This window comes from Mesoplodon mirus (genome assembly GCF_964341445.2).
Source record: "Mesoplodon mirus genome assembly, chromosome: 18".
In the NCBI taxonomy this organism is placed as follows: domain Eukaryota; kingdom Metazoa; phylum Chordata; class Mammalia; order Artiodactyla; family Ziphiidae; genus Mesoplodon; species Mesoplodon mirus.
In genome coordinates this window covers 10,595,519-10,617,561 of record NC_138994.1, presented here as the reverse complement: position 1 = coordinate 10,617,561, position 22,043 = coordinate 10,595,519, and the positions used below count along the sequence as shown (strand labels likewise).

The 22,043-nt window shown below is 55.3% G+C and overlaps 2 protein-coding genes across 2 annotated transcripts; both read left to right on the top strand.

The window, feature by feature from the left end:
• Window positions 1-5,440: 5,440 nt before the first annotated feature.
• CD79B (CD79b molecule) lies at window positions 5,441-8,899 on the top strand. Its single transcript, XM_082604230.1, has 6 exons — window positions 5,441-5,542; window positions 6,200-6,253; window positions 7,274-7,585; window positions 7,805-7,923; window positions 8,203-8,244; window positions 8,366-8,899. Exons 1-6 carry the CDS (start codon window positions 5,476-5,478, stop codon window positions 8,462-8,464), a joined length of 693 nt encoding a protein of 230 aa, XP_082460356.1. The 5' UTR covers window positions 5,441-5,475; the 3' UTR covers window positions 8,465-8,899.
• Window positions 8,900-16,369: 7,470 nt separating this feature from the next.
• LOC309793357 (somatotropin) lies at window positions 16,370-18,214 on the top strand (the record flags this gene model as incomplete). The annotated part of the gene is made up of 5 exons (XM_082603834.1): window positions 16,370-16,610; window positions 16,863-17,023; window positions 17,227-17,343; window positions 17,576-17,737; window positions 18,014-18,214. 5 exons carry the CDS (start codon window positions 16,370-16,372, stop codon window positions 18,212-18,214), a joined length of 882 nt encoding a protein of 293 aa, XP_082459960.1.
• Between the last annotated feature and the right edge of the window lie 3,829 nt (window positions 18,215-22,043).

Genomic DNA, 22,043 nt, shown 5'->3' with positions numbered 1-22,043 from the left:
GGAGGATTCCACTTGGGAATCATCTTTTTCTAGGAAGCACGGATGGGTAGCACAGGTTGGATCCCACCAGCATATCGCTGCACTGGGGGCTTTCTTGGCCAGAGCACCCAGATCTCGGGTGGTGTCTGGGACCCTGGTGCTCAGGAAGAAGGTTCCCTTTCCTCCCTCCTCCCCTCCCTCCTGCATCAGCACCACTGGGGCTCCTGGCAGCCTCCCCAACCTCAGAGGTTTCCTCCCCACCCTCCAGCACACCCATCTCTTCCTCCCTCCTCATCCTTCTCCCCGCCTCAAAGTGATCCTAAGAATGTTCTAGCTGAGCCCATGTTCGAGATTTCCACACTGGGGCAGGCACTGCTCACCTGGCTCAGACCCAACCTTCCCACTTCCTGCCGCCCGGAAGGCCAGGCGGCACTTCTGCTGGCGCCGCTGGCTCGGGCATGGCGGTGCCAGTCCTCCGCTGGCTGCCGAGAACAGACAGAGGCTGAGCTCGGAGGAGGCGGTGAGACGCCGGCTTAGGGGTCACTGGATTTACTCATCGGTGTGTATGTGCCTGTGTGCCAGCGTTATACCTATGTGTATAGCTCTGTTTGTGTGTGTGTGTGTATGTGTGTGTGTGAACCACCATGTCCCTCAGAGCCTGCATATGCATGTGTGTATGGGTATATTTGTGTACATGTGTGTCAGTGTGCCCTGCAGTGTCTGGCTGGGATGTGTGTGTGTGTGTGTGTGTGTGTGTGTCTTCTCTGTAGGCCTGTCTGTGTGAGCATCCCTGTGCTGTGTGTGTGTGAGCGTCCCTGTCCTGTGTGTGTGTGTGTGTGTGTGTGTGTGACACACGTGGTCAGGTTTTTGCACATCGAGTCCCCCATTACCCTTAGTTCCTCTTCTTTTTCTTCTTGTTTCTCGTGAACAGTTTGATTAAAACTCAGGAAGCAGCAAAACCTCCAAAACAACCTGTGTGTATATGTGTGTGTGTGTGCGCGTGCACGCGCGCGTCTGTGCTCGCCCAGGGGCCAGAGCCTTCCCTTCTGTCTGCCGCGCTCGCCGGCCTCCTCACCACCCCGCCTGGGCCTCCCTCTCTCTCACCCCCGTGAGTCCACTCCTCTGCCTTCCTCCACGTCTCTTCCTCACCCCCACTGCCCAGCCCCGCTCCCCGGCCCCGCCTGGGTCCTCTCTGGAATGAGGCCCCCGCTCCTTCCATCTCTTCCTGCAGCAGTTCTGTCTCTTTCTTCAGAAGTTCATCCTGTAGGGGTCAGCCTCCTCTCTGACCAGCACGCCGCCCACTGCCTTTCCCTCCTCGTTGGGGCTCTGACTAGCGAGGCCCCAAGAGCCTCAGCCCCTGCTGGACTGGACTCTCCACCGGACTGTGTGCAGATTGCAGAGCCAGCGTGGCTGAGCGGGGTCCAGGCCTCCCCCTACCTGCAGCCTCCTCCCCTGCAGACCCACACCCATTGCACCTTGTCCGGGTGGGAACAGGCCCAAGCCAGGCCAGTAGACAGGCTCCTTTGTACAGTTCTTATAATAAACCTCCCCGGTGCCTCTGACATGTGGGCTCTCTCCTTCTGTGCTTCTGCGTGCGGACATCGACGGGAGCTGAGGGCAGCAGGAAGGCCTGGTGGGGATTGAGCCAAGTGGGGAAGACTTGGGGAGCTGCCAGGGATTGGGAAGAAGGCAGGATAAGGAGAGCCCAGCTCCCTCCTCTGGCTCCGTCTGGCCGTCTCCTGCCCCCTCCAGAAGGAGACTGGGACTCCAGCCTCACAGCTGGAGTCCAAGAGGCCAGATGAGGTCAAGAGTCGTGCCCCGCTCCCTTCACTCCCCTAACAGGCAGTACCACACTGCGTCTCCCTGCCCACGACAGCACCCAGGAAATGGGTGTTGGGACCCGTGTCCCCAGCCCCTCCTCTCCAGAAGCCCCCATAACTTCTCTGCCCCCCAGAGACCCTAAGGTGCCTATGGGTACATGGTGTGGCCCCTCCCTCTCCCCAGAGGTACAATTCCCCCAGGATGCTGCCTCTGACCCCTGACCCCAGAAAACCCAGGGTCCCATGGACCTATGACAAAGAGTAATGTTATGTAGTGATCTCAGGCCACAATCCCAGTGGGTGAAATATAATTTTAGATTTAATTTTGTTTTCTGACAGCCGAGACTGTATTCCTCCAAACTAGTGAGTATTAGTCCCTTCCAGGATTTCTGTATCCCCTTTTCCTGGGTCCTGAGGTTACATGGCACCCTTGGGGGCTGGGGAGGGGAACCCCCAGGCCACCCGGACATCCCTCAGCCATGTCCTGGAGCCCCTTCCCACAGTGTGGTGGTCTTTGCCTGCAGGGGTGGGGTCTGACATCCCCGCAGGGCTCCCTGAGCCCCCCACCGGGGCGCTGACCCCCCTCCCAGAGGTGGGGGAGGGGCTCCTTCTCACATGAAAGTTCTCCAAACCTCGCCCGGGTCCCTCTCTGGCCCCAAGGACAGGAGAGCTTGGGGGTGTCCTGACCCACCCTTCCCCTGAGCCTTGAATGGTAAAAGAAAAAAGGCGAAATCCTGGGTGAGAAACAGAGATAACCGAAGTTCCTATTTCAGCATCAAGACCCTCCCCCAGGGAGGGAGACGCAGGAGGGAGGGGATGTGGGAACAGATGTATATGTATGACTGATTCACTTTGTTGTAAAGCAGAGACTAAAAAAAAAAGACCCTCCCCCAGTTATCGGTCCTATGCACCAGCTGCCTGAGGGTGAACCTGAGTCCCTTCAAGGCTCACGACCGCCCTACGAAGAAGATATTATTACAATTATTTCTGTCTTACCCAAATGAGGAAACTTGGTCTCTGAGAGGTTAAGAACGGGTGTTGCTTAACAGGGGTGCAGTTGACATGTGAGACAAGGAAATTCTGCTTTGTGAGAGGCTGCCCCTCCCACTGCAGGGTCTTCACTGCCCCCTGGCCCACGAATGCCAGAGGTGTCCGTTGGTCATTTGACCTTGGCAATGGCCCTGGAGCATTTCCCAATGCTCTCGGCGTGGGGCAGGACCTGCCCCACCCGTCGTTGAGAAGCCCCAGGTGACTTGAGGCGGCTTCCTGGCCTCCTGCAGGGTCAGGATTCACACCCGAATCCTTCTGAGCCTGCAGGTCGCCCTGGTAACAGCGAGCCAAGCAGAGTCAGTAGGCGAGGGCTGGGGGGAGGGGCAGAGGTCAGAGCCCTCCTTTCCAAACTGAGGTTTCTGCCCTCTCCCACCACCCTCCCAGGGTTACTGGGGGTCCCTGCCCTCTTGTTCCCCAAACCCCCAAGCTCCGTGTCCCTTCTCCCTACACCCCCATCTCTTATTTTGATGCTGCCTTCCTGGAAAGGTGGGGTGAGGGCTGCCTGATGTCGGGGTGCACAGCCCAGGGCAGCCGGGGGCAGAGGCAGGAGTGGGCTGATGAGGCCTCCTGTTCCAGGAAAGAAAAGGCGTCACAAGCCCTGGACAGAGCTCAGTACTGTTGTCACTGGGGAGGGAACAGCATGGCCCCAACTGTGACAAATAACCCTGCAGGCGGCGGGGCCCCCATTGCCCCCACCCCCTCCTGGCATGAATGGGAATGAAGTCCAAAGGACACATCTGCATCCCTGCCCATGGGAGACGCAGATGTGTGTGTGTTTGGAGGACACCTACTACGCCCCCAACCTCCGTGCCCCCTAGAGTCACCCTGGGCCGCAGGACCAGCTCCTGAGCAGCCCCACACCACGCAGCCCGGCAGCACACTGTCAGCAGCTACATGCACACACACACATGTGTGTATCCCAAGCCTTCTCCGTCTTCCTCCCAACTTTGGGGGACGCTAGCCCCAAAGCTAACCAAGGCCTCCATCACCAGGAGGTACTTTGCTAAAGGAAGAGACCCCTGGATTTTCCCCCATTCCTCTGGGGGAGTCTCCAACCTCCCCCACCAGGGGCCCATGGTCCCCAAGCTGACCTCAGGTGATGTTTATATTCCTGGGCTGTTTGTTCTGTGAACTGAACATCTGACACCTTTTCAGAGAAATGTGCTTTTTTTTTTTCATTTGGAACATCTGGAAACAACAAGAACATCTGGGACTGCCAGGAACGAGCTGTTCCTTGGATGGAACCTTAACCCTCCTGTCCCCGCTTTCCACAGCTCCAGTCCTGGCCCGTACTCCTCGGGGGGAGGGGGTGGACCCCACCGTCGCAGGTGAGGCTCATGCTCAGGACTGAGGGGGCGGCACCCAGACCTCTGTCTTCCTCCCCACCAACCCTGGCCTAGGAGGAGGGTCCATGTCTCCCTGAACCCAAACAGACTTGCCAGCAGCACAGGCTGTTTGAAAACTGGCGGATGGTAAGGAGAATATGTAGGCAGAGGACACAGGATTTGCATCTTCCTTCCCCTCCTGGCAGCTGGAAGAAGAGAGAGAGTGAGGGGCCTAGAGAGAGCAAAGAAGCTTCCATAAAACATAAAACTCACGAGTGGGCTCAGCTGTGGGGCTGAGGGATGCAAGCCTGCCGTGTGCAGCTGTGCAGGTTGTGCACTGCACAAGGGCGCCTCCCCCGCCCCGCGCCCCCAAGGGATGAGGGTTGTGTCTGATCCAGGGGCAGGGGCACAAAGTTGAGCTTAGACAAGCTCCTAGACTTATGGTTCCATCCACCACTCTGCTGACCGGCGAGACAAAGCCAGAGATCCTTTTTGTTTCAGAACCTGAAGGCTCCCCCATACTAGCCTCCTGTCCTCTGCCCAAGACCTCTGGAGCTGTGGATAACACTTCAGTGCCCTGAGAGTCCCCTGATTGCTGAGTGGTGGGTTTTCTCTAAGCTGTCAACACCTAAGTCCACCTCCTTTGGCAGCTCCCAGCAAACTCTCCCACCAAGTGAGGGAGGGGCCCTCTCGCCAGGTCCTGGACCAAATCTCCCAAGCGGCTGCCACTCTTGGCCTGTCCTTGCTCAAGAACCACTGTGGTTCCTTTCCTCCCCAGGGTCAAATCTCCATCAACCCCCAACATGGCCACCTGCACTCCAGCCAAGAGGCTGTGCTCTGGGCCCATGGCTGCCCGCCAGCACCCCTGCCCCATCCTTCCTGGGTGCCCCTCTTCCCACAGGGTGTAGGCTGGTCCAGGGTGGAGAGGCCGCACTCGCATTCATCCACAGGACCCACGTGTATTCAGCTAAGTGTGAGGTGGGAGGCTAGGGGGCCCCAGGGCACGGGGATGGGGTGGGGACTCAGAGGCTGCCGCCACCCGGGGCGTCCACCGTGGACCCCACTGTAGTGCCCGAGCTGGGGTGACCCTTGAGCCTTAGCAGCACAGCTGACAAAAGAGCCTGCCCTCCCCCAGGGTCCCCGGAGAGCTGGTGCCTCCCCTGGGTCCCAATTTGCATGGCAGGAAGGGGCCTGGTGGGGAAGAGGCGGGGAGGAGACAGGCTGCAGCCTGGGCAGTTACACGTTTTCCCCCCAGGAGCCTCCGCTGTCACGGGCTTGGGGCAGGAGACGGAGGGGTGAGCATGGCGGGGCCGGCGCTGTGTCCCGGGCTCAGCAACTGGTTGGTGCTTCTGCTGCTGCTTCTTTCAGGTACAGCCCGAGCCGAGAGGCCTGCTGGTTCCGCTGTTTCCACTGGTTCTGTCTCCTGCTCTCTCATCCTCCTCCTTCCGTCTCTCACACTTTTCTGCCTCCTGTCTCCCTCTGACAGCCCTGGGGACCGGGTCTGTGGGTATCAGCCATGCTGATGGCTCAGGGCTCCACGGCCCCAACCCCTCTCCCGCCCGGAGGGTGTCAGGCTGAGCTGGGCCTGAGGGGTTGGTGGCTCTGACCGCAGAAGAGCTAGGCCCAGGAGAGAGAAAGAAGAGTGTGGTTCACCCCCAGGCCGTGGAGGGCACTGCATGGGGGGCGGGCAGTGGAGAGCTGCCCCCAAGAAGACCTGGGACAGGCATGTTCCAGAAGTGGTGCCCTGGTCTGGAAGGCGGTGGAGCCCTCCAGCTGTAACTTCCCTCCCGTCTCATCCAGGCGCGGCTCAAGTGTCTCAAGGTCAAGGGCAGAAAGGGGGCTGGGAGTGGGAGTCAGATCTTCTGGTGACCCCACCCCACTCTAGTCTCTCCAGAGCAGGGCTGGGGGAGAGCTGAGGGGTCCTGATGCTGATGTCCTGGGCGGGGAGGACGTGGGTCTGGGAATGCAGGGGTGGGGCAGCCAAGTCCCAGTGACCCGGCCCGCCCACTCCCTCCCACCCAGCAGGTGAGACGGTGCTGGAGGTCAGCAAAACACAGGAGCTCTACCCGGATCCCAAAGGTCAGCAACTTCCCCCGCCCCTTCTGGGGACAAGTATGTCTGTGTCCAAAGCCGGTCACTGTCCTGTGGGCTGTCTCATGGTCGCCCTTGTGCCCTTGTGCCCCCTGGGTCTCCCCACCCAGGACTCCCATCCCCAGGCCTCCGTAGGGTCTGTCTCCCTCTGTAAGGCCTGGCTCTGAAGCCCCTCCAATCCCCACTCCTCCAGCTGTCATCCTCAATAAATTTCAGTGCTCCAGTCCCAGCGATCCGGGGCAGCACCAAGCCCAGGGTTGGAGTGGGGGCCAGAGAGAAACCCGCTGAGGACTCAGGCCCGTTCTCCCTGGCTGGGGAGTTGGGCTTAGCCCCAGCAGGTGACCGTAACCTCAGGGGCCCCGACAGGTCGCAGGGGTTCCTGGGGGACCACTGACTGGGAACCAGGCAGGAGGGAGGCTTCTTGGAGCAGGTGGGTGGGGACATCATGGCAAACTGAGAAAGAAGGCTTAGGAATAAAGAGAAGCAGGTCCACACAGAAGCGGGGAGGGAGGTGATGGAGGAGAGACGGCCAGGAGATTGATGTGGGAGGCCTTGACTGCCAGGCTAAGGATTTGCGGGGTGTCCCTGAGGATTTCGGGCTGGTGTGGGTAGCCCAGGGCAGGGAGAGGTGAGAGCACCAGGCCAGGCCAGAGGCTGTGCTATGGGCCTTCTGGCCTCATGGGGTGAGGCTGGCATCGGGCTACTGTAATGTGCATGGAAAGGAATCAGAAGGCTCCAGGCCCTTCTAAAGGAAAATCAGGAGGAAAGGGTGGGCCATCAGGAAGGGGCGGGGTCTGGCGGCCTGGCCTGTGGCTCCTCACGTGGCTCTGGCTCTCCCACACCTCTGCCTCATGTCTGACCCACACCCCGAGAAGCAAGGACAGACAGGGGGGGCTGAGCCAGGGGTCAGTGCTGCCCAGGACGGGGGCCCACGGCTGAAGGCCTGAGCTCGGGCTGACGGTCAAGAAGAGAGGAGCAGGATTTTAATCCCAGCCTTGGCGCCCACAGGAAGCCTTTGTTCCCGGATCTGGCAGCAACCACGTTTCGTGGCCAAGAAACGGGGCTCCATGGTGGAAATCATCTGCCACCTGGAGGTCCCGGGCAACGTGAGCTGGCTCCGGAAGCAGGAGACGGACTCGGAGGCCAAGTTATTTCTCCCCAAAAAGGGCCGCATCCTCCAGACCTATAACACCACCGAGGCCACGCTCATCATCCAAGACATCCAATTTCAGGACAACGGCATCTATTTCTGCGAGGAGGAGCGCTTCAAGGGGACCCCGAGGAGAGAGCGCGGCTGTGGCACCGAGCTTCGGGTCATGGGTGCGTGCGGGGCCCGCCCCCCAGCCAGGCAGGAGAGTGGGCGTGCTCGTGGAGCCGTCCACACCCACCCCACCCCAGCCCGGACCAGTAGGGGGGCCACAGTGTGGCGGTGACTGTGGCCCTCGAGCACCTGGGAGAGCCGCTGAGAAACAGGTCCTGAGGGGCGCAGGCCCGAAGGGGGGGCCCCAGCCTCACCGCCCCCGCCCCACCTCCCCCCAGGGTTCAGCACCTTGGCGCAGCTGAAGCGGCGGAACACGCTGAAAGATGGCATCATCATGATCCAGACACTGCTCATCATCCTCTTCATCATCGTGCCCATCTTCCTGCTGCTGGACAAGGTGACCCTGGGGGCCGGGGAAGCAGCCACGGGGCAGGCCGGACACGGGCAGGGTCTCCATCTTCCCCAGCCCCAGAGCCTGCCCATCGATTTACCGATCCAATCACTCCTTTATTCATCAGCTGTTCTCACAGAGTGTGCCTCACCCCGACCCCTGACCCCTGACCCCTGGCCCCTGACCCTTCACCCCGGGCCAATCTCCCCGGCCCTCCCCAGCCTGGCCCAGCAGTGGATGGGGTGGGGGAAGCTAACACTCTGCTCTCTGTCCCTCACCCGCCAGGATGACAGCAAGGCCGGGATGGAGGAAGATCACACCTATGAGGTAAGGAGTGGGGTGGACCCCGCAGCTCCCGGGGCCGTGGGGGGCAGGGGGGCCGGTCAGAGACACCATCTGTGTGCGGTCAGCGAGTGGCCAAGGCCTGAGCTCTGCTCTGTGTCCGCAGGGCCTGGACATTGACCAGACAGCCACTTACGAGGATATAGTGACTCTGCGGACAGGAGAGGTGAAGTGGTCGGTGGGTGAACACCCAGGCCAGGAGTGAGAGGCCGGCCCTCCCCACGCCCCTGGGCATAGCCCGCTGGGCCCTCACTGACTGCTTGAGAGCCGCCCGGCTCCTAGCCCATCCCCTTTACCCTGGACCCCCTGTCCGCCTCCAAAGCTGGCCCACCAGGTCCGCCTGACCCTCCAGCCCTTGGTCCCGATCTCTTGCCAAAGGGACTGGAGCGGAAGGGCCACAGGACAGTGATTTGGAGCAGGGAGTTCTCTGGGGCTAGACTGGACCCAGCCTTCTGGGGGTGCTATGCGGGGATCCATCCCCTATTCAGGACGGGGAAGGCACAGACTTGTCTGGAACCTGCAAATGGACTCAGAACAGCCCGGCTTCCTGTAGAGCCCGGGAAGGGCCCTGGCCCACCCCCACGTGGCTACAGATGGGCCACCGAGAGCTTCATCCCTCTCCCATCCTCTCCTGCTCTCTCCCGCCCTCCCCCACTCCAGGGGGCTGCTGGCCTTGAGCCCTTTCTCCCACGGAATAAACAATGTGTCTTGAGAAATGACACACAGGCTTGTGACATCTATGGTTATGGGGTGGATGAGAGTACCTGTTTGGGCACAAATCTTTGGGCACCCGTGGACCCATGGGGTGTGAGGAGGGATGGCTGCCATGGGGCTCAGAGCCCTCTCTGGGGCTCACTCACTGCTTCTCTCTGAAGGCCCAGTTGGGACCTGTGGCCATGTCTCCTGTTCTTCCCCTGCTCTCTGACCCTAGTGGGGCCCCGAGCAGTGGAGAAGGACTGAATGGACTGGCCTGTCTTCTCGGCGGGGATACCCTCACCCTGCATTCCCTTCAGCCGACAAGCAGCTCTTGAGTCCTGCTCTGTAGGGCAGAGGTCTTAGCCCTAGAAGAGTTTGCCCTCCCCCACCCACCCCAATCCTCTTGTCCTTTAAGGCCCTCCACCTACAGGAAGCCCTCCCAGAGTGCCCAGTCCCTGCCTAATCCTTGTTTGGACCCCGGCCTCCCCAGCTCTGGCGTAGCTACTACCTTGTGCTGCCCATACCGGCTTTGTTCTCCAGTTAAATTAGAAGCTCCCTGAGGGCAGGGTTTCCCCTGACTCCATCACACACCCCCTTGTCCCCTACCAAGCCTGGATATTTTTTTAAATTTGACCCAGAGCTATGCAAGAGAGATTCCTAAAGTGGGAAGCTCTGTGGTGGTGAAGTCTGGGCGTTCTTAGGTAGCCCCTTCAGGCTTTCCCAGCACAAAATCAGAGGCAAAATGGTCCCCAGCCTGCCAGCTGCAGGAGCGACAGAGAGCAGCTCAGGGCTGGGGGCTGAAGTGAAATCAACCTCTGTGTGCAGAGCCAGGCTGAGCTCCACTTCCTGTTGACCTTGGGGGCACCCCAGAACACCTCTTTGCCATTCATGCTCTGGATTCAGGTGGGAGAAATCCCTGCCCTCAGGGAGCTGCCAGTTTAACTGGAGAACCAAGGCCAGCATGGGGGGACCAGTGAGAGCAGCTCCCCCTGGCATTCCAGGTGGGGCAGGTGGCCAAGGCCCCCAAGCCTGGGGTTTCAGGTCCATCTCTGCGTCATTCAGCAGTGCCCACTCAGAGCCAGGCAGGGCCAAGCCGGGGCGGGCCTCCTCCCTCCCTGGTGTCCGGGCTGCCAGAGGAAACTGGCTTGTTTTGGCATCTGTCTCCACTGAGCTGCAGCCCTTCCTCTCCTGCTGCTTTGCATAGTGGCGCTAATTCTGGCCTCGACCTCCACCAGGGACCCTGGGCAGCCGGCTGGGGGTGGGACGGAGCCTTCACTTCTCCCCCCACAGCAGGGTCTTCCCCCTGCTTGGGGCTGCCCTGAATCTGGGGAGGCCTTGGCTTTTTTGAAAGACAACTTAATATCTTTGAATAACTGAGTTTCCCTAATGCTTTGAAGTACTGTTGGCAGAGAATCATCTGAGCAGGGAGGCCTGCCTCGACCACCAGACACCCACCCCGCAAGGGCACTGCCTTCATGGTTACGATGTAGAAGCACTCCCTGGTCCATTCTTCTGTCTTAGAGGCTTACACTACGGGTGTCCCCAGGTCTGTCTTATGGGTCCCTGGCTCCCGGAACTGACAGGCAGTGGAAACAAAGCTGGGTGATGCTGGTGGGGGCTGATGAACATCTCAGATCTCAGTTGCTTTATCTACAAAACGGGAATCATAAATCTTATCCAGAGGAGTTGAACCAGATGCTGGTTTTTAGAAAATTATCCTACAGTAAAATTGACTTCGTTTTCTTTTCATGAATTTTAGATTTACAAGTTTGTATAACCACCACCACAACTAAGATACAGAACGTGAATCCGACTCTTTTGCTGGGTCCCCCAAATGTTTATATATTGAGAATCTCTTAACTGCCAATAAGATTTTATTGAACACCTCCATATTCATTTACATGATCTTGCCCCACCGTTACCCTGGAAGGGGGACAGCTGCATCCCAACTTTAAAAATGAGGAAATCGAGGCCCAGGGAGATGATGACCATAATTGGCCAAAAGTCACACACAGATCTTCTGACCCCAAACTCAGCATTCTTTCTACTACATCACAGCTGCCTCCCTCGAAGGACCCTGAGCCAGAGGAGGAGGAGAGCCATAGGGAGAGAATCCTGGGACAGCTTTGCCATCTCCCTTGTTCACAAGTCGCAAAGCCCTGAAGGCCCCACTCCTTCCTAATAGGCCAGGATATTGAGTCACTGGGCCATCCTTCCAGGAGTCCAGCTCTGGGCCCCTCTTCCTTTAGAACGCAGCCCCGAGAGCCCTTGGTGGGCACATGCCCTGCTGCCCACTGGGGGAATCCAGCCCTGTCCCCCGGGGCCTGGGGTAAGCACAGGCTGGTTCCTCCTCCGTTCTAGCTTGACTTCCGGCCCCCTGGCTGCAGGTGTTGCTAGGCCGGGGGTGCTCTGACCCAAGGGTTTGGGTGTTTTTCCAGCAGAATTGGAGATTAGAGAAAAACAAAACAAAACTCGGAAAGCTGCTGCTGTTTGGGTGTCACTGGACCCCCAGCAGGTGTGCAGCCTGGCCGGATCTTCTGCAAAGGGCCTCAAAGGCCATCCAGCCGGGGGACCAGGGACTCTGGTCCGTGCATGCTCTGCTCTCTGCAGGCAACCTCAGCAGCTGGATCCAGAGCCCACATCTGTGAAATTTCTGGATTTGTCTCTGCTCTCCAGGCTGCACCTAGTTACGGCAGCCTCGGGAACGGCTATTGACTCAGGAACAAACAAAAACCAAAACCAACAAACCTGCCACTTGGGGACACCTCAGCGGCCATCTCCCACCCCAAAGCCTTTACTTGGAAACTTAGGTGACTCCACAGAAAACAAAAATTAACAAAACTGAAACCCTGAATTCACAGTGTAGGTTGTTTAAACACATTTAGACAGATCCTAATGCACAGATCAAATTAAAAAAAAAAAAGACATCGTCCTCTCGGCCCTAAGACCACTTTCTCACATGGCAGGAGTGGGCGGGCCAGATGCCTCGTGAGGTCCTGTTTGGGGCTCAGGTTCTGCAAGTGTGGGTCTGCGTGAACATCTGTGTGTGCTCACCCTCAGCATATGCATGCTGCCCTGTCTCCTTTTTACGTTTAAATTTGTTCAGGTATGTATTGCTGTGCATGGCAAGATCCCGTATTATCATTTTTTCGGTACTTGTTAGGTTAAATTCATTCTACTACGAGGAGAACATCAAGACACGTCATGGCCTGCCTTGCCATTTCTGGGACGGATATTTGAGTTCTTTCCTTGGCACTGTCCTTTCATCCATTCAATCCACTCAGCAGATGCTTGGTGAGTTGCTAGGCCTGGGATGGTGCCAGCTGCCAGGTCCCCCCACTCCCCAGAGCTATGCTCTCACCTCTATATCTTAGCTATTTCTTTCATGGTAGTTTTCACCATGTGAAATTTCTGTATAAATTTTATCATTCTGTATTTATTTGTTTGCTATTCTCTCTCCCGTAGACTGTAAACTCCAGCAGAGAAAAGATGGTGTCCTTTGTTCATGTAGGTATAATGAACTGGTACAATACCTGGCACATGGAAGGTACAACAACTGCTTATTGAATCAGTTAATGCAGGAAAAAGAGAATGAGTGAATGAATGAAGAGGCGAAAGGCGTGAACCCAGCCTCCAAGAGCTTACATTCCCTTAAGGGGAATAAGATGGTCACAAACAACCACAGAATAAGGTAGAAGGAGGCAGAGGTTATTTCCAGCTGACAGCACCAATCAGGAAAGCACCTCAGACTTCCCACAGTTGCTGGACACACCCCGGTATTATTATATTTCTTTTTCAATGGGCTTGTCTCCCTGGGGAATAAGCCCCCAAGTGGAAATTACTTAGTCGGTCCCGTGATGTAGATTGTTGTCTAGATTGTTCAGAGATCTTCACCTACTGTAAACAGCATCCCCATCAACCCACAGGAGTGCCTGCCCCCATCCTGCCCCCCCACCCCAGAGCCCTCCAAGGCCCTTCCTCCATGCTTGAGCCCTCTGGCAAACTCAAGGGTCCGATGAGATAAAGGAAGTGAAAACGTGATGTACACTGAAATGTGCAACACAAATGTGAAGGATGATGCGACTTGGTTCATCAAATCGGGCTCCATCGAGTTGTTGTTTTTACTGCCTCTTTTCTTGGTGTCTGTAGTCCTCACTCTGGGCTGAAGCTCCTTGCATTCAATTCCCCCCAGGCTTCATTGAACATCTTCTGAGTGGGGACTTGATCCCGCCCTGCTAGCTTTGCACTAAGGATAGTGCTTCCACGCCCAGCGGCGCCACTGTCTTTCCTAGATGAGGCTTCTAAAGAGCTCGTTGTGGTGGGAAGACTGGGGCCTTGGGCTGCCATCTTTTAGGAGCTGAGAGACTCCTGGCAAACTACTTATCTCTTTGAGCCTGAGTGTCCTTGTATGAATGCACCTCACCCTCTCTGCATCACTCAATACAGTGCCTGGCACATGGAAGGCACTCAGAAATGTTGGTCTCCTTTTCCACCTCCCCCTGGAGAAGCCCTTGGGAATCCCCACATAATATTCTCTAAAACCATTGACCCGATGAGCTGTGATCAACGCGGTCATCAGACTCATGCTGGAATCAAAGACAGAGTGGAGCGTATCCTGGGGGCAATCCCAACCTCTGGCCTCAAGGAAAGCAGGACAGAGCTAGAGGTGGGAAGCATGGACCTCAAGTGACCAGGGGAGAATGGAAAGAGCTGCCCCCAGTCCCTCTGCGGCTCTCCCGAAGACCAGGGCAATCATGACTCTAAACAATGAGATGGACTTGAACCTCAGAAGTGCTCCTGAAGCCTGAAAGAGGCCACTTTCAGATCAAGAGTAGATCTTTGAATTTCCACAATAGGTACAGAGAACCCCAGAGATGGTCAAATCTGAAAATACGAAGGGCTTCCAAACACACCGCAATTCATGGATTCCACGACGATGGGGGGTTCCTCCCGAACCCTTTGAGGATGACCCCGGAGATGCTGATCACAGCCTCTCCTCACTGGCCACCATGCAGAGGCCATTGTGGGGCAGCCTCTGAATCTGGAGAAGCCAGGAGTCTGGCCCCAGGTCGTGCCCCAAGAAGGGGTGAGTGACTCCCTAGCAAGAGCACGAAAATCCCAAGTCTAATTCAAAGTTTATCTTTTACTAGCAATGAATTATGTATGTGTCTCCATCACTAAAGACCCTGAAAAAGACCTTTTCTAGACTAGAGAGAAGGGTCACCAGTATCCACCCCCCACCCTCCAGTTCTTCCCTCTTTGGGTCCGATGGCTGCCACCGTGGTCACCTTTCATAAAGGTGTATCCCGGGGGTCCCCAGAATCCTGTGGGCCAACCGGAAGTGGGTTGGTGAGAGGAGACGCTCCCCTGCTCTGGCTGGTCCCACCTGTTCTTGGCAGTAAACTGCCTGGCAGGGAGCCTCAGCCACACCGCACCTGTACCCACCTTGTGTGGCTCTCAAGGGGTCCCCAAGTCGGGCTCCTGTACCCTCAGTCCTAGGGGAGGCCTGAGCTTCTCCTGTGGTCCACAGTTCACATACTAGTCCCCCCAGTATTAGCTAGAAGTCTGTCACGAGAGGTTCCACTTCAGTGTCCCTTCCCCCAGGTGACCTAGAAGGAAGAAGTGACGGAGGACACAGGAGGCTGTGTGGGGCTTAGAGACCCTCCTCCACTTCCTGCCCGGCTCCTCCCCTTTGGTGGCTCTGGAAGGAGAGGAAAGGGGGTGTCCTCACCTTTCTTGTGGCCCCATCTTCCTCAGAGCCTGTTTCTTTAATGACACTCCCCTCTGGTCCTCCTATGGTCATGCCTGGGGACATTTCCCACAGGTCCCAGTGCCCTCCGTAGCAGATAAAGAATCAGGGGCATGGTCGGGCGATGGTTCAGGAGTGATGAGAGAAAAGAGAGCTCTATCTTCTGGCCTTAAAAGGGGGAGATGGCGAGGCACAGGCACTCAGGTTCTGGACCATGGGGGTGTGACTTTTCAGCATTGGCTGGCAACACTATAACCAACCACCTCTAGAAAGTTTTGCTCATTCGTTCGTTTGTTTCCCCACAGGGTCAAGTGCTAAATGTTCTTAGACTCAAGGGATGGAAGGTTTAAACGGAGGGCAATATGTTCTTTCCTGCTCTTATCCTTGGGGACTAGTTGACGCTGGTGACCTCCAGATGCTGAAATAGCCCCAACCCTGGGCACCAGGAGTTGGCAAGACTGCAGCCCTAGCCTTCCTGACCCTGGCCGTGTCCTGCTATGTGGTCTCCACCATGCACCCCATGTCTCTGGGCCAGTCTCACCTGGAAAATCACGGACCACAAGCTGACTCTTAAGGGAGTACAAAATGAGGCAAAGGGACTCTTGTGATTAGGGGCAGGATGCTTGTGATCAGAGGGATTTAAAAGTTAAAAAAAACAGAGTGGCGCCCACCCAGTCCGCTTTGAAGAAAGGGCTTGGGATGCTGCAACGTGGGAAGAGCAAGGAGCTGGAGATCTGCTGCCTTGGCTGAGGTAGCTCATGCAAGTAAGCCTCTCTGAGCCTTGGTCTCCTCCTCTGTAAAATGGGGTGATAATGCTTCCTTCACAAGATGGTCCTGAGGGTCTAATGGGAGATTGCAGGGGCATGCTCTTCACAACCGGATAAGCTCTATACAAATATTAAAAGGAGGAGAAGAAAGATGGGAAGGAGACTGTGATGACTGGAGAGGGCATCTTTCAGGGTGCTGTGCCCAGAGCTCCAGTGCTGGGGGTGGGACTCAAGTCCTCAAGGGCTCTTCCAAATTTGAGATTCACTGACGGTGACAGGGCTATGGGAGGAAGCAGTTGTAAGCAGTGTCTGTTCCTGGGATCTCTGTGGCACATCCAAGGAGCAGGGACAATGCCTCAAGTTTCGGTCCTTTGCCCTATCCACCTGGGGGAGCCCCTATACTCCGGCAAAGGGGAGGGCAATGTGTGGGGCTGGAGCCCTCTAGCGGTCAGGGTTAGCCCTGCATCCAGCTGCCTCAGGCTGGATCAGGTGGCAGGAGGATGGTGATGGGGCAAAGGTGGAATCTGTGCCCAGAAACCCCAGAATCTCTTGCTATCCTTGGCCCCCTTCCCCCAAACACACATTCTCTCTGGTGGTTGGAGGGGAGCTGCTCAGGGAGGAGGAAAGAGGTAGAGAGTGAGGAAGCATCCACACAGCTCTCAGGGTACATCCATCCTGACATAGCCCCCCTTTAGGGGACCGGCTTGGGCCCTCCTCACCCTGGGGGACAACCCCGCAATGACACCCTGCCACAGTGTGCCTGGACTCGGGCTACTTCCTTCTGCTACCTCCCCCTTAAAAAGAGGACGGATTGGGTGGTCTCTCAAGCTGAGACTCTGTGCGTACAGCCCTCGGGACAGGTGACAGTGGAGAGGGGAAGATGACAAGCCTGAGGGACATGACCCCAGAGGAGGAGCGGGAACAGGATGAGTGGGAGGGGGTTCTAAATTATCCATTAGCCCAGGCCCGCCGGTGGCCCGTGCATAAATGTATAGAGAAAATAGGTGGGGGCAAAGGGAGAGAGAGAAGAGGCCAGGGTATAAAAAGGGCCCACAAGGGACCAATTCCAGGACCCCAGGACCCAGCTCCCCAGACAGCTCAGGGTCCTGTGGACAGCTCACCAGCTGTGATGGCTGCAGGTAAGCACCCCTAAAATCCCCTCAGGCTTGCTGTGTACTGAAGGGTGATGGGAGGGCCCTGCAGATGGATGGGGGCACTAACCTCGGGCTTTGGGGCTTCTGAATGTGAGCACAGATATCTACCCCCAGACACGTGACCAGATTTTAAATGTTCTCATTCCCCGGGGGCAGGGGCGGTAGAGGGCTGGCAGGAGAACCAGGCCTCTTGCTCTCTGGACCCCTCCCTCTCCGACCCTCCTTTTCTCTCCCTAGGCCCTCGGACCTCCATGCTCCTGGCTTTCGCCCTGCTCTGCCTGCCCTGGACTCAGGAGGTGGGCGCCTTCCCAGCCATGCCCTTGTCCAGCCTGTTTGCCAACGCTGTGCTCCGGGCCCAGCACCTGCACCAACTGGCGGCTGACACCTACAAAGAGTTTGTAAGCTCCCCAGGGATGCGTACTAGTGGCGGGTGGCAGGAAGGGGTGAATCCGTGCCCCCTCCACGTAGCGGGAGGAAACTAAGGAGTTCAGAGGTATTTTATCCAAGTGAAGATGCTATCATAAACTGAGGGGGGTTCCTGATAAAGCAGCGAGGAGAACCGCGCACCAGCCCAGACCCGGGCGCGTGTTCCTTCTCCCAGGAGCGCGCCTACATCCCGGAGGGACAGAGATACTCCATCCAGAACACCCAGGCTGCCTTCTGCTTCTCGGAGACCATCCCGGCCCCCACAGGCAAGGACGAGGCCCAGCAGAGATCGGTGAGTGGCCACCGCGGACCGAGGAGCAGGGCCCTCCCTCATCCTAAGAAGGCTGCCCCATCTCTCTGCATCGGGCCTTGGGCTGTCTTCTCCCCGAGGAGGCGCGGGGTGGTGGCTGGTGGTGGCTGGTGGCGGAAGGTGACGGAGGGAGGCAGGAGGCCCGCGGCTGCCCCCCCTCCCCCGCGCCCGCCCCCGACCTCGCGGCGCCCACCACCCACCCATCTGCCCGCAGGACGTGGAGCTGCTCCGCTTCTCGCTGCTGCTCATCCAGTCGTGGCTCGGGCCCGTGCAGTTCCTCAGCAGGGTCTTCACCAACAGCCTGGTGTTTGGCACCTCGGACCGCGTCTATGAGAAGCTGAAGGACCTGGAGGAGGGCATCCAGGCCCTGATGCGGGTGGGGATGGCGTAGTGGGTCCCCCAGCCTGGGCCCACGCTCGCCCTCTCCTGGCTTAGCCGAGGGATGGGGGGCTCACGTGAGCTGGGGGAGAGAGCTGCCTGCTCTCTCTGTGGCAGTCCAGCCTTGACCCAGGAGAAATCTCTTCCCCGTTTCCCCTTGCGAGTCCTCCCTCCACACCCTTCTCCAAGCCTGGAGGGGAGGGTGGCAAATGGAGGGGACGGGAGGCGGCCGCTCCCAAGGGCTCCCTGTCTGTCTCTCCCTCCCTTTTTGCAGGAGCTGGAAGATGGCAGCCCCCGGGCTGGGCAGATCCTCAAGCAGACCTACGACAAATTTGACACAAACATGCGCAGTGATGACGCGCTGCTCAAGAACTACGGGCTGCTCTCCTGCTTCAAGAAGGACCTGCACAAGGCTGAGACGTACTTGCGGGTCATGAAGTGTCGCCGCTTCGTGGAGAGCAGCTGTGCCTTCTAGTTGCCGGGCATCTCTGTTACCCCTCCCCAGTGCCTCCCTGGACCCTGGAAAGTGCCACTCCAGTGCCCACCGTCCTTTCCTAATAAAACGAGGTTGCATCACATTGTCTGAGTAGGTGTCACTCTATTATGGGGCGGAGGGGGCCAGTACAGCAAGGGGAGGGGTTGGGAAGACAAACGGCAGAGATCCTCTGGGCTCTATGGGAACCCGGATGCTGAACGATAATTGACCCGGTTCTTCCTGGGCTAGAAAGAAGCAGACACAGCCCCTTCTCTCTGTGACACACCCAGTCCATTCCCCAGGTCCGTAGTCCCAGTTTGCTGGGGACTCATAGGTCAGGACCACTCCCCTCACCCCACCCCCAAAGTACTTGGAGGCGTTTCTCTCTCTCCCCCACCAGAACCACAAGACCAAACCTAGCCCCCAAGGGTGGGAAGAAATGAAAGCAAGACAGGCTATTAAGTACGGAAGTCCAGAAAACGCCTCCAACATGTGAGGAAATCATAGAACTACCTTTGTGCAGAAATTTTAAGGTGAATACACGTTCAGCCCAACTACCCTTGGGAAATGGGAACAATGCAAAAATGGCTTTGGGACAAACAGAACCAGAACGTTTGGGATCTGAATTGGGGCAAGGGACGTGGAAGAGAGATTCTAAATGGAGGGCTGCAAATTCAGCGCCAACAGGTGCCAGGTAGGTACATACATAAGTAATAAGGGCTGCATGTAAAGGGAGAAATAGCAACTAGCTCTCAGCCTGCTTGTGAGGGATACAGCCCAGAGGGGTGAGGACCAGAGCAACCTAAAGAACTCAGGCCCCAGCTAAGGATGGGGCCCATCAGTCTTGTCAAGACTGCAGGAGCAGGGCTGCCAGACCTTCTGATTCTTCGAGACAGACAGGACATCCAGACTTTCATGTAAAATCTAATGTTTAAACATTGGCAACTAGTTCTTACTGAAAACACTTTAAGGGCAAAAGTTAACCCAGGGCCTCCCTGGTGGCGCAGTGGTTGAGAGTCCGCCTGCCGATGCAGGGGATACGGGTTCATGCCCCGGACTGGGAGGATCCCATATGCCGCGGAGCGGCTGGGCCCGTGAGCCATGGCCGCTGAGCCTGTGCATCCGGAGCCTGTGCTCCGCAACGGGAGAGGCCACAACAGTGAGAGGCCCGCGTACAGCAAAAAAAAAAAAAAAAAAAAAAAAAGTTAACCCAAACACATGTGGTCTTCAAGCTGTCAGTGGACAATTTGTTCTTAGAGGAGTGGATTGGGATAACTTGGTATAAGGGAAAAAATCAGAAAGACTTGGACTTGAACTTATGTTCGGGAAGAAATTACTTAACCTCCCTGAGACCCAGTTTCCTCACCAATAAAATGGAGATGATAGTGTATCGCCTTACAAGGCTTCTGTGAGGATTAAATGAAATGAGGTTTCTGAAGTGATTGACACAGCACAGCACTCAAGGAGTTGCAGCTGGTTTTGCACTGAATTGTGGGACGCTCTGTGTTTTCCAAGGGAATGTTTAAGTACTTGTTATTGAATCACATTCTGTTTTCCTAATGGCACTTCAGATGTTTCTTTTTTATTTGCAAATGAACTTAAAAGGGCAGCTGTAGAGTTAAGTTTTTAGTCACCCAAGCACCTTGGCTAAGTAACTAGTGATCTGTAAATTAATAGTTAGATGCTCAAAGTAACTCTATCATCCAAACATGATTTTACAAAGTCAATAATTCTTTCACAATGCAAATAATCAATAAATCTTCCTGAAAAGCCAGAAGTTTTACATGCCATAATGAATTTTCTTCAAAATGGGACTCACGTGTATTCATTTTGGTTATTTTACATCAAGTAACTTATGTAAATGTAAACTTGGGGAGTGGTTGAAAGTTGGAATAATCAGAACCCTGGAGCTCCATTTCTTAACTCAGAAACCCTTCCTCTGCTTTAGGTCATTTTTGTCTGACTTTTAAATCATGGAGTTTTGGAGTTAGAAGGGCCTCACGGGTCATCCTAATTCCTTCTAATTTAGGATTCTTACCCTATAGCCTCCCTCACAGATGATACTCACTTGTGTAACACTGGTGTCAAGGGAATTACTATTTCCCAAGGTAATTCTATTAAACCCCTCTGATTTCAGCAAAGAATTTCTTTTTTTGGGTTTTTTTTTTTTTTTTTGCAGTATGCGGGCCTCTCACTGTTGCGGCCTCTCCCGTTGCGGAGCACAGGCTCTGGACGCGCAGGCTCAGCGGCCATGGCTCACAGGCCCAGCCGCTCCGCGGCATGTGGGATCTTCCTGGACCGGGGCACGAACTCGTGTCCCCTGCATCGGCAGGTGGACTCTTAACCACTGCGCCACCAGGGAAGCCCTCAGCAAAGTATTTCTTACATTCAGCTGAAATCAATGTCCCTGTAATATCCCTCATTTGACCTTAGAATTATTTGCATAGCTCATGGTCTTTTAGAAGTTGATGTATTAAGCACAAATATTATTATCTATAAGAGTTTTAAAGGAAAGTGAGGGGACTTCCCTGGCGGTCCAGCGGTTAAGACTCCATGCTTCCACTGCTGGGGGCAAGGGTTCAATCCCTGGTCGGAGAACTAAGATTCCGCATGCGTGTGGTGTGGCATAAAAAAAAAAAAAGAAAGTGAGCCATCTTAAGAAGTATGTGTTGAATGAATGTGGCAGGAGAGGGGTGCCTGCAGAGAGGGGTGTTACAGCCACTAGTAAGAGAGTTCTAAAGTGAGGTTGTCATGACAGCAGTAGCCTGCAGAGGGAGCCACACTCCAGAGAGCTTCCACTCAGCTCCTCCCGGGCGGGCGTAGCTGAATCGACTCAACCACTGCTGGTTGAGAATTACGAAAACGCTAGTGGATTTTGCAAAATTTTTGAATTTAAAAAGACCTTAAAGACCATCTACCCTAAACTCTTTGATTTGCCAACTGTTAACCTCCCTTTCAGCTCTCCATTTAGGCGTTGGATGACAAACTCGGCTGTAAATTAGAAATGCCGGGGGTGTTTGCTGTAGCCTTCACTCCCTGAGATTCTGATTTTAATGGATCTGGGATGGGATCTGGACAAGAGAATTTTAAAAACTCCCCAGGTGAGAAGGCTGAGAATCACTGAGTTGGGACCACAAAGATGAAATGTACGTGTCCACAGGTATTGTATTGGTAAAAGGGGGCAAAAGGAGATGAGAGACCTGGGCCAGTTTCGACACTTTCTGTTTCCAGTTCTAACCAGTCAATTTAAAAAATTCTAATAAGCCAGTAGCAAAAAGACAAATACTGGATGATTCCTCCCATGTGAAGTACTTTGAGTAGTCAAATTCATAGAGACAGAAAGTAGAATGCTGGTTACCAGGGTCTGGGGGGAAGGGGAATGGGGAGTTGTTTAATGGGTAGACTTCTAGTTTTGCAAAATGAAAATGAGTTTCTGTTGTGAATTACACAATTGTTGTGTAATTCACAGCAATGTGAATGTAGTTATTATTGAACTGTGCGTTTAAAGTGGTAAATTTTGTTATGAATATTTTACTGCACTTTAAATTTTTAAATTGAGGTATAATTGGCATAAAACATTAGTTTCAGGTATACAGCATAATGATTTGATATTTGTATATATTGCAAAATGAGCATCACAATAAGTCTAGTTAATACCCATCAGCATACGTAGTTACAAAAAATTTTTTCTTGTGATGAGAACTTTTAAGATCTATTCTCTTAGCAACTTTCTAATATGCAGTACAGTGTTAACTATAGTCACCGTATTGTACATTACATCTGAATGCATGATTTTAAATGTTTAAAAATTATTTTCTAGTGAAAAAGT

Coding starts and splice junctions, on each gene's coding strand:
- CD79B (XM_082604230.1), top strand. CDS start 5,476: ATGGCGGGGCCGGCGCTGTGTCCCGGGCTCAGCAACTGGTTGGTGCTT. Junction 6,254..7,273: donor GCTCTACCCGGATCCCAAAG/GTCAGCAACTTC, acceptor TGGCGCCCACAG/GAAGCCTTTGTTCCCGGATC. Junction 7,924..8,202: donor TCTTCCTGCTGCTGGACAAG/GTGACCCTGGGG, acceptor CTCACCCGCCAG/GATGACAGCAAGGCCGGGAT.